A 13,095-nucleotide genomic window follows, 5' to 3' on the forward strand; every position below is an offset into this window, starting at 1 on the left:
TGTAAAGAAAGAGTCAAAATTTTGCATTAAACTGTGCATAAATTAGCATTTAAATTAGGGGTGTCGAATTACATTGAAATGACTAATATATTGGAAAAATTCATTAAAAAAAAGGAGAATGTTTTTTTTCATCTGATATTGCTGTTAGATATTCCTGATAAATATCCCTTTCATTCACCACCAGCACATAGCCATGACATATCACAAAATATGAATGAATTTCATATTTTCACTTCTCGAAATGGATGATCAATTTTGTAGGCATTATTTTGAATTCAAATAAAACCACTTTTACATATTTTATCATATTTCACTTTTGCCAAAGAGTGAAGAGGCTAAACTTTCAGGAATAGGTAACAGACATATAGTGGCCATTATTACAAATTTTTATGAAATTAGGGCTGGTACTTTGGAAGATATTATATTTTTCATCAAAAAATTATCTGTACAGTTTGACCTTGAATGTGCGCACAGTGTTTGGATCAATTCTCATATTTGTAAACACAGATAGAAGAATGAATGTGAGATTTATGATGAATTGAGTTGATATCCAAGCTGTGACACTCAAACAATGACATATTAAGCCAAAATACTATGTTTTTTCTTATGATATCTTTAGAAATTGAACAAGCATTGAAATATGAACACTGAACACTTATCATATGACCTTCATGCAGTATAACATGGGCGTGTATCGCTCTTTTTTATGCTCAGCAATTTGTAAAAATATAAAAAAATCAGTTCCTATTGCTCAAATTTGCTAAAATTTTCACACTAATAGATTTCTACATATGTACAATTCATGGTTAAAAAAACAAGAATATTCAATAAGGGAAAGATTCTTTAAAGTAGTCAAATTCGGATAAACCTCACTGAAAATACTGAAAAACAGCTGCACTCATTTTACTCAGCATTTGAAAATGGCTCAAAACTCAAAACTGGCTGAACATTTATTGGCAAACAGCGCACCATATTGTAGTGTGTCTTCAGTACTTTCAGGAAACGCAGAAAAATAAGCTGTTTCTCCATGTATAGCTGTACAGCATGGGTTAAAAGGTCACAATGTCACAAAAATAAGCCAGCTTTACACTCCTACCAGGATGGGACTTCAGACCTTATAACTTTCTCCAGCTGAAAGAACTACTGTTTTTTATTGCATGCAAGCAATGCCAGGAAAAAATCCATTAATTTGATACCAAACACATAGGGGTAGACTTAAAATATGGACCTCAAATCTTGATTTTACGTAAGTTGTAAAACGCTTTTTTTGACGCATTACGTGGGTTTTGGAGGACTTTTTGGTAATTAATCTTTAATAATTAACAGTAAATGAGAAGAAATTAGCTATTGTCTTACCACATGTGATTACTGATGTCTTAGCATGCTGCATATGAATTTTTAAGTCAGTTGGTGCATTCTTTTAGAAGTTACAATTTTTTAAAGTGAGAAAGTCATGATTGCATACCCTGATTGTGCTTTTCACCTACAACAAATGAGTATTTGGCATTGCTAAAGAGAACAATAGTGACTAGGCCTTTCTGGAAGATGAAGGGTATAAAGACCATTCCTATACCTGAATAACATTGTGTAGGCTCACGGTTCTATGATTAATCATGCAAGTATTACACGAACAACTCTACGATCTTCTATCACGAAGGGATCTTTACACTCTAGTCTGAACATTGGCATCCGGAAGACATGACACAAATTTGGCATATCGTCGGCTGAGAAGCAGAAGGGCGCTATCATAGTTTCGGGGGTATTGAGTTATTGGTATCATGTTGTAGAGCTTGATCTCCTGTATATTACAGTCACATGTCAATCTTAAATGATTGTCGAACTTAAATGATGTTTTCAGCAAACTGTAAAAAATCAAAACCACAAGGGCATTATTTTACACAAAATTTGAAACAATGCTTATAAATCTACCCATTTTTAGTAAACTTTTTATTTCATGAAAATTGCTTGCTTCATTTAATTATCTATGTTGAAATCTTCGAATGCCATAGCGCCCTTCTGGTTATCCGCTTACTATATTTTCTAATAACTGGTCTACAGATAAAAATGAGAGCATTGCAAATGAATACCCAAATAATTAAAGTTTGAGATCTTACGTTCCTGTAGATGACATGCCATTACAGACATCCTCACAGATTTAAATCCTCAAATTTCCATACCTCCTTTGTTTCTAGCCGTAAAGAGCATTAAAAAAGCAACCCATACTATGTTGTTAAACAAAGCACTGCAGTAATACCAATGCACATTTTAATCTTTTTCAGTCGGTCTCCCCACCCCCACTTATTCAATTTACCGTCCCCTTTAAAATCTGCTGTCGAATCCAACAGGGATTCGCGATCACAAGGACGAGATATGCATCAAGTGGCTTGGAATCTTGACGGGTGACGATGATTCAATCGGAACATATCAATAATTTCTGACAGGATATTGGTATTTTCCACTGTTTCACATTTTGGCATTTTTAAGCCCACAAGAATACCTGGAGACCACCACCCTTCTCCCCCCACCCCCCCCCCCCCCCCCAAACCATCACATACACATTTTGGCTAAAAATGACCCCAAAATAACATAAACCTGGGTGAATATCAATCTGTAAAAAAAAAAGACACTTTTTTTTCATGATTCTCTTCTAAACTCTTGTTTCAAGTGAAGGGGGGGGGGGAGGGGTTGGTGAGAGAGTATTGCAACTTGATCCCAAGAGGAGTACTTTCTGTTAACCCCCCTCCCCCCAAAAAAAAAAAAACCAACAACAACAACTATATGATATATATATACACATATATATCCTCAATAACCAATTCAATTCCTATTGTTTTACTTTAATATAAGCAGGGAAGACAGTACAAACAATTGATCACACAAATTCTTAAAAGAAGATTTTAAAATGATTTCTTGTTTTGCTCATCACTTCAGAAGTTTCAGTACCGGCAGTCAGTCTCATGTACATGTATACCATGTTTGACTTGGAACTCATCATGTCTCAATGTGTAACTTTACAAATTCATATTTGCTGCACCTGGTAGAATCGTCTATAGACATACGACTTCTACCTTCCGAGTAGATTTGTGTCATTGGAGCTTGCTCTCCTCATATTCCAAATGATAACCACAAGGCTGCTACCTGCAAGGAATGCCAAACTAATCAACTATTAATGGCAGTATCCATAGCAACTGCTCCAACAGGGGAACACAACTACCGAGCACAGTTGTCAGCTGCTTGCCGGCTACTGCGCAGCTTGCTGCCATCCACGGTCGGAGACGACACACAAATATTTGACGAGGCGAACGTTGTCGGGAACAGTGTCGACAACAGGTGCACGTACGGTATTGTTTTCTATTTGCAATTGAAACTGCCTGCATAGTGTTCTTCAGTGTGGGCATGTGCAATAAACGCTGAGTGTGCAAATATATATTGTGCTCATCAACTCATTTTAAGTCAGGCTTCTAAAGAATAAATGCTCCCGTGTGTGGGGGAAAAAAAAAGATTTTCTACGATGCAGAGAAATAAAAACCCAACAGATCAGCAAATATGACAATGTGAGCATAAGATACTAGGGAAAGATATGATAACGTGATGTTGGTGTGACTTTCTCAGCGTGAAAGGGTGATGGGCCATAAATATCCAAGGCAACATATTTGCACATCCATTCACATATCAAGTTCTCATCACTTTTCTCCATCAGTCAGATTTTGCCACAAGCTTTTGCGCTAAATTACTTGCTTTCACTAATTGAAATTGAAACCACTAGTTGATTTCACTAATTTCACTCGGAACAACGTGCCCATGGAGGTCAATTTCCCCCTTCAAACAGACATCACTCTCCTGTTGCCATGGAAACGTTCGCAGCAAAGAGGCATAGGATTTAGTGGATAAGATTTTAAAGCAGATGATCAAACCAAGCATTAACAAAATCCTTGTATGAGATGCGGTGCTCACATGCAGAGAATGCATACTGTGATGGGTATATCCTGTGTCAACGTGATATTGCAATAAACACAACCACGCTCTTAAAGAAAACAAAACAACTTACAGGGGCAAAAAAGGGTATCAAAATGGAATGGTTCTATAGATGTTCAGATCACTTGAATACAGTGGTCACCACTTAACAGGAGGGGTCGGGAGACAACTTTTCCTCCCATTAAAGCGGGGCTCCTCGCTTGAAGGTAAGCAGTGGCTGGTATTGGCCCGTGCAAACTACACCCAACTTGAAACCCAGTATGTGGGCATTTACACTAAACTGTGCATAGTTATTAAACCTGCTGATATATCCACGGCATCGTTAAAGGGATCGTACAGTTTTGGTTGAGACCTTATTTCAGTTTTCTAACATTTTTTGGTGAGATGATGAGAAACCTCTTATGAAATATGAAAGAACATGTAATTCTATGAGGAATTCAACGTTTATTTGATGAAAATTGGTTTTGAAATGGCTCAGATATCCAAAAAAGAGCGATTCTAATTAAGTGTGGGACCCACACTTTATTACGATCGCTTTGTTTTACTTTGTTTTTGGATGTTTCAGTCATTCCAAACCCGATTTTCATCAAATAAGCTTTGAATTCCTCATAAATGGGTATGCCCTGTACTATATCATAAGTGTTTTCTTGGTATCTCGCAAAAAGTTAAAAGCCCAATTCTCATCTCCACCAATACTGTACTATCCCTTTAACGTACACATGCACTATGACATGCAGAAACAAAATGGCGATGAAAAAAGGACACGGCAGTCTCATGATTTTGACAAATGCATCAGTGGAACAAACTTTCATTCATGTGACCCACAAAATCACTCTTTTCATAAAAGTTTAGCATTACATATAAAATTATGATGATGCATTGCCTATTCTATGGCCCTCCCAATGGAGAGAAAGAAGCTCAGGCAGCACTGCTAGCTCTACCATGTTTCCGTTATACAATCCAGGGAACAACATGCACACTACAACACTTAACCCGTTCCATACTGAATTCTGAAACCCCCATAGACTTAATGCACAGGCCACCAGGTTCCCGTATGGAACGGGTTAAATAGTGATGAACTCATTTTTGTCATATTCATTCTTCCGTCCTTCTTCCATCGCACACACATCCACAAACATACACACCACCCACCCGTACAGATGCACAAGGAGGGACAGAAATTTTTTGTGTTCATGAAACTTTTGCAAATTTTGCAAGAAGTCAAGAGATTTGCAGAAGGTTACTCTCCACACTCGCACAGAAGGGGTGGTAAGTGCATGATTAGAAGGTGATGACCCTCCACATGACCTCAAGCAAAACGTCCTACCACCCAACAGCACATGTTTAGACTGTGCAATCAGCAGAATCAATCCAAAATTGGCTAGAAAATAACCCTTTGTGGTATTCAGGAAATGAAATCCATGTGATTATTTCTAAAAATTTACTTATCATTATTAGATGTCAATAATTGACAATGGTAGGAAGTATTCCGGAAAAAGTATCTACCGACATTTAAAGGGGTTTAAGGTTTCGCTTAAGTGGTGAAAATATCATGTAAAAAGTTGTGAGTTTCCTGAAAAAAATGTTATAGATTACTGGGTGAGGAATGTATTGTAATTATCATCACGATTGCCATCATAACAATTATGGGAATTTGTGGACATTTTTGCACATGCTGCAGTGTGTGACACGCACACCAATTATTTTTTCTTTTCATTATCCACATTGATTTATACCTTTACCAAATCTGTAAAAATTATGTGATATATTCCTATTCCTCAGCAGAGCACAAAATGAATGTGCAAATGTTCGACTCTTATATCAATTATCATATTTCTGCTGCCACTTTCAATGTTACAGAAATTATGGTGAATGACTTCATAGACTATACAGATGGACACTCATTTATGATGTAATGCAGCAGATGACCAACCACACCACAAAACTAGTAGAATATTTTGTAGATGAGTAAATATACAAACCACAGAGTTTAGGATAGCCAAGAAAACAAGACATGAACTCACCTTCCACACACATTTCTAGAGTACAGCAAACATTTGAGGAAAGAATGAAAATGAAATAGTGATTAGAAAAACAGAGCGCACATAAAGAAAATCATTAACACAATAGGTAATGACTTTTGAGGAAAACTGTTAGTACTATACAGGTAATGGACTTTTGCGGAAAATGATTAGTACAACAGGTAATGACTTTTGCTATACAAAACATGTTACAAAAATATAAACATATGAATGCACTTGACAATATGAATTATACACAAAGAAATACACACAGACAGACACACAGATGTGAAATTAAAATTGCTCAGGGAATAACGACAGGAAGATATCCAGTATATATTACAATAAACAGGGACAGACTGGTGCAAAGACCATGACAACATTCAAACTACAGTGCTGTAGGCTCACATTAAAGGTATAATACAGTTCCCATATGACTGCACAAATTGTCAAATTTTTGCTCCAAAATGGAGACTTACATAAAATGCATTAAAAAAAAAAAATGTGTGGCAGTAAGATCCATCTCCAAAATCATGTTGTTACAAGGCATATCGTACGTACAAGAATCTGTAGTGTGTTTGAAATTTTTTTTCGTTACAATTCACCTCATGTGTAGAATTTGAAGTCATGATTGCAATTTGAATCATGTTTCTGTACTTTGGTTACACATGTCTCTACAAAACTATACGAAATTTGAGTGTTTTTTGGTTTTTTTTTTTTTACTAGAATCATCATCTGAATGACTAATTTCCATACTTGTGTATAATCCCTCTTTGTAAAATACCAGTCACAGAGGAATCCTTGAAGTGTTTTTTTTTTTTTTTTTGGTCCCATTTTACTTAGAAAACCTATTACTGAAATAAAAAGCCTGTCATCAAATGTACACAAAGTAAAAAAAAAAATGGCTTTGCAGTTTAGATGCAGTAAAGTGAGCGTGTAATATAAATGCATCTAAAAACACAATAGGTCAACAAAAATATGCTATACACACGGAGAGGATGTGAAACTTCGCTACTCCAAATTACAAGTAAGTCCAGTTGACTAGATTTACTGATATAGTTCATGATAAACACATGCTGTATTACCAAAAAAAGAAGGACATTTAAAATGACATTTGTTCATTTTGGAATTTGAACAGAAGCTTCCGAAGATATTCCCTCTTGCATTTTAAAGGGGATATTTTTCGTTTGTTTTTGTGAGAGTTTTTCAGGTCAAACACCATATTTTCTATTTATAGTTTTCTAAATTATAATGACTGTGACATGTCCAGACAACATGCTGAAAGGTTACATGTGTAGGATGAGAAACTGCACGTATTCCATGGCAGAAGTTTTTGTCACTAACTCTTGAGGCACACAAACATAAATGAAATGAAATGAAATGGAATGAATGAATGAATGAATGAATGAATGAATGAATGAATGAATGAATGAATGAATGAATGAATGAATGAATGAATGAATGAATGAATGAATGAATGAATGAATGAATGAATGAATGAATGAATGAATGAATGAATGAATGAATGAATGAATGAATGAATGAATGAATGAATGAATGAATGAATGAATGAATAAATAAATGAATAAATAAATAAAATAAATAGATAAATAAATAAATAAATAAATGGATGGATGAATGAATGAATGAATGAATGAATGGATGGATGGATGGATGAATGAATGAATGAATGAATGAATGAATGAATGAATGAATGAATGAATGAATGAATGAATGAATGAATATAAACAAAATGAAATGAAATGAAATAATGAATCAAATATGGTATTCAGATTGCTAGCTGTATTCATTGGATAAATCAAATTACAATGGGCCACAATCTCTACGGGGATACTGATAATCAACATGCTGGACTGACATAAAGACAAATGTTTCCAAATCAGTATTCCCTCTTGCATTTTAAGGGGATATTTTTTGTTTGTTTTTGTGGGGGGTTTTTCAGGTCAAACACCATATTTTCTTTTTATAGTTTTCTAAATTATAATGACTGTGACATGTCCAGACAACATGCTGAAAGGTTACATGTGTAGGATGAGAAACTACACGTATTCCATGGCAGAAGTTTTTGTCACTAACTCTTGAGGCACACAAACATAAATGAAATGAATGAATGAATGAATGAATGAATGAATGAATGAATGAATGAATGAATGAATGAATGAATGAAATGAATGAATGAATAAATGAATATAAACAAAATAAATGAAATAATGAACCAAATATGATATTTCAGACAGCTTGATGTATTCACTGGATCAATCCAATTACAATGGGCCACAATCTCTACATGGATACTGATAATCAACATGCTGGACTGACATAAGACAAATGTTTTCAAATCAGTTGACTTGCATTGATGATTGGTTAAATATGCAAAGTGACATATTCCCTTTTAGGCTCTCCTCATCTCATTGCCAAAGCAAGGGTACAATGACTCATTTATTAGCAATGAAATCAATTTTGTTTCTCCATAAATTTAGAAAATGCTACTAAACTACAAATAGAATGATCATATTTTTACTAGGAATACCATCAAACCAATCAACACCATATGACTCATTTCATTTGTCAGAATTTATCAAAACAATTAATATTTTTAATTTGACCTTTGGCAAATAAGAATAAACAATGATTCCTTCCATAGAACTCAATATGTCAAAACTCTTTTGGGCCCATTTACAATTTGCAAACAGCAAAACACACAGTATTTGCAACTTGAATCCTCCTACAGGATGTAATTTGATAGAAGCCGAGACTTTTGTTTGGAGTTAATCCTGCATGATGTACTCTTAAAAATTCCTTTGTAGTACACATGCACACACAAACACACGCACACACACACACACACACACACACACACACACACACACACACACACACACACAAGATGATGCTCACTTCAAATCTTACAGCAAACTCGGTATTTTTCATCTTCGGAAATAAATGACACCTTTTGCAGTGGTATATTCTTCTGTATTATTTTGAATATGCAGCTCCATATCTCCTGCTTCATGTGATTTGAACCATTTTTGCATTTCTGTCTTCACTAACCTGGGTAGATGATTGGAAGAGGGAATACATGTACTTCACACAAGGAAGGGAAACTATACAGCGTTATGTTCATTCCTGGCTTCCCACCACAGAGGCAATACTAAACCAATCACCAAACTCCAATTTCCAAGTTACAGTGCTATAAATAGGACAGACTAAAACCATGCAGCCTACAGGTCAAGCTTAATCTCTGGAGCTTTGACAGAGACTAGCTAATTGTGCTGAGCTACTTTCTCTATAAAATATTTAAAAAAATCAACAAAACAAAAAAGTCACCATATGCTCTCCATTCAGACAAGTGGAACTTCCATTTTTTTTTTCACAAGTGTCCAAAGAGTTAAAAGGGATGGCACAGTTTCGGCTGAGATGGGGCTACAAGTTTCCAACATTTTTTCAAAATGATTTTTTGTTGTTGTAGATGATGAGAAACCTCCTATACATGAAATATGAAAGAGCATATAATTCTTAGAGAAATCAAAAGTTTATTTGATGAAAACTGTTTATGAAATAGCTGAGATATCCATATCTAAGCAAACCTAATAAAAGGTTGAACCCACCTTCCATCAGAGTCGCTTTGTTTTTTTTCTTTGTTTATGGATATTTTAGCCATTTCAAAACCCATTTTGTTGAAATGAACTTTGAATTCCTCTTAAAATTGTATGCTCCTTGATATTTTATAAGGTGGTTTCTAAGTATCTTGCATAAACTTAAAAGCTGAATCCTCTCCTCAACCAATAGTATACCATCTCTATAAAGTTTGACATGATAAGAAACTATGAATATAATACCAATAAAAACAGGCACTATTTATAATAGTATGTAGGTGTCAGTCCTAGAATTCATGAAGGGTAATCATATCACAAAGATACATCACATATGTATATCATAAATTATACAAGGATACTGATTAATTTTTCCATCATCATGCAAAATTCCAATCTTTGAAATCATCCCCACAGATTTGGGTTTATGTCCAGGGTCATAAGTGGATTTGTGTGTCAATCAATGCTGTGGCAGAAAATTCAATGAAAAATTGACCCTGAAATTCCATTGGTCATTCCCTCACGCAATTAATCTCTTTGCAAATCTTCTGACCAGACAAAATAATAAAAGGTAGGGGAATGCGCTGTCATGATGCCCCCTAAAAGTTTGAGATATTGTATTTTCACAACTTCAATCAACATCTGTTTCTTTTCTGAACATTTGGTCATATCAAAAAGCCAAAAAACGTGACAAAACCCCCAGAATGAAATCAATCCACAGGCCATTTTAGGGGAAAATGCACACAGAAAGGGATACCATCATTGTTATCATTATCACTTATTTCTATATTTCAAAATGCTGAATTGATATGACATTGAATACACGTCCAAAATGAATGGAGCAGGCATACTCAAGTACATCCCATAGAATTTGCTGAAGTTCTGAGTACTGTATGTCATATTTTTCCATAATTGATGGACTGTAATGTACGTATACACCATGTATTTCGCATGTATAATATTTCATAGAGTGGGACACCGTTTCACAAGTGATTGAATTTACTATCTCGAACAAAAGTGGTAGAAGAAGTGTGATTCCTTTTCATGAGAAATAACAGGAACTTTGTGAATGATGTGTGACACTCTGTGGGAGCTGGGCACCTTTGAATGTTTCTATAGATAAATGGCACTATATAAATGCTGTTTCATCATCATCATCATCATCATTTCCCACCATAGATTGTTACCCAGCCCATTGTATTTACAGGAGGCAAAACTCACATGAGCCATTACTTTTGTGACTGTTAGTCAGTTCACAAAGTTATGACAATAAAAATGCTGCAAAATGTTACCATGTATACAGTATTGTGACACTCCTGTGACTATGATCATTTACACATTTTGATTGACAGGTATACAACACAGTGCATTCCTTAGTCTTAGTTAAAGTTTTGATTTTGAATGTAGGGATGACAACAGTGGCCTGGTTCCATTCAAATATCACCTAAAGTATAGAAGGGGAAAGATATCTGATGACTTACAAATACCATGTCATGCAATAACTGTCAATATTCAGGAACAGAACTTCAAATGCAGTAACACAATGAATCTAGGGGTGAGAGTGAAGGGGACTAATCCTAAAGTGAAATACCAACATTCCACCTATAAGCACAAACAAGAGCAAGACCGAACACTCACCTTGCAAATCTAGCAATGTTTAGCGAGAAAGAAATGCATAAAAATACATATTCATAAAAAAGGAGAACATTGAAAAATCCTGGCAATCAATAGACACACATTTAACATACACATCTTGCAGTCAGCTTCCGATCCAATTGAAAAGAAAGTGACTCACATGATGAAGCTGGAGTAGGCAAATCTCCACAGAATTCAACATATCAAAAAAGGTACATGTATGCACATGTCAGACATATTATTACGTCATTCTCACAAAAATTGCCACTATTCTATTCATTTATGTGTAACCATATAATGGTTAATTTAAAATGAATACAAAATGTCTTGTATGTAGCATCAAAGTTTGTCTTGTAGGATGAGAACCTGTCTGGCTTTTCTTTTGAAATACAACACAAAATAGCACATATGGGGCTGAGAAAGCAAAATAGCAAATTTCCAAACAACACCTTGACTGACTGCTGTCACTGTATTTGATTTCAAAGGTTGTATACCAACAAAGAAGGTAATGAATGACATAAAGACAGCGGAAGAGAGTTGACTTTTTGAAAAAAGTGGAAGAGAGTGTTACGTCAGCACATTTACAACCTGTTAATTCATTGCGACATACAAGGATATTCAGGTATAGTTACTCTCGTTATGACAACAAGGGTTAGGGTCAGAAACATTCAACAAGCATGTGGTATCATTTCATACACAGACATAGACATAGAAATTCTTGCATAGGCTTTCATACTTAAACCTCATCCAAAGAGTACACTCTTTTATCTACTGTACACGCCATATATTTAGCGAGTCTAAATTTTTGCGAATCGGGACTTCCCGGCGATTTGGCGAGTGGTTAAATTCACGATTGTGGAGTTGTGTACTAAATGGAAAAATGTACATGTTTACTTCACATTCATATCGGGATCAGAGTCAATATTTTCGCGTGTCTTTAATTTCGCGAATAGCACCTGACTCGCGAAATATTCAGCGTATACAGTATCTAGCCAGACAATTGTGGCTAAGAAAATCCACAAGACATTATGAACCTGGCACCAGTTGTTCAAAAACAAAGACACTACTACACGCTAAAGCAAAATAACTGTGAACCAAGTTTTTCAAAGAAACAAACAAAAAAATCAATATGAACTACTAGAGTACCTTCCAGTAACTGGGACTGACTATAAACAAAGGATATCAGTTTTTTGTTTGTTTATTTGTTTTTGTTATGTGTCCAAAGTATAAGACAGGCGCCAATTCCGACAATGGTTCAAGTTTGAAGCCATTTTCACACCACTGACATACATACAAAAGCACACAAGTTAGTTGAACAAACAGATAAAGATAATCACACCCCTCCCATCGTCCACAAACCTTCATTTGAGCTCTGTAAAATGTACTTCGACTTGTTGTCATCTGATCCAACCGTCTGCATCAGACTGTTGAAGAAGTTATACAACTGTGAAGAAGAAATAAAGATGAAGACAACTTATTTTCAAATTCTCACGTGAGGAATGTTGTTTTCTCTAATACAGATTATGTGTGTGTGTGTGTGTTGGGTCAGTTAAAAGGTTAAATGAAGTTAAATATACATTATTATCTTGCATAGCATTTCAAAGGAATTCACATTGTACAGTGGCAGAGGTGGAGATTTTCATGTTACAGCCAAAAAAGTACATAATTTAAGCATCACAAAATAGCTTCCTCCGGCACAATAGGGCATAAAATGTAAGGCTAATGAGTTCTCAAAAGAAATGTTAAGAGTTTAGATTAGTATGATAGGGCCTATATGTGAGTGTTCTCTGTACACATGTACTCTAAAGCCAGGAATGTTCGTGTGCATTTAAATGTCACAAATTTCCTGA

General features: G+C 35.2%; 1 protein-coding gene across 1 annotated transcript in view; it reads right to left on the bottom strand.

The window, feature by feature from the left end:
* The window catches only part of LOC139737499 (serine/threonine-protein phosphatase with EF-hands 2-like), a 45,488-nt gene that overhangs the window by 15,824 nt on the left and 16,569 nt on the right, over positions 1-13,095 (bottom strand). Inside the window, exons 3-4 of the mRNA XM_071648171.1 lie at positions 12,605-12,689; positions 11,243-11,257 (exon numbers count right to left, since the gene is read on the bottom strand). Of these exons, the coding sequence (XP_071504272.1) occupies positions 11,243-11,257; positions 12,605-12,689 (100 nt within the window). The remainder of the gene's footprint in view (positions 1-11,242; positions 11,258-12,604; positions 12,690-13,095) is intronic.

Source organism: Diadema antillarum, unplaced genomic scaffold, assembly GCF_040938485.1.
Source record: "Diadema antillarum isolate AM-2024a unplaced genomic scaffold, OU_Dant_1.0 seq00000693_RagTag, whole genome shotgun sequence".
NCBI classification, from domain to species: Eukaryota; Metazoa; Echinodermata; class Echinoidea; order Diadematoida; family Diadematidae; genus Diadema; species Diadema antillarum.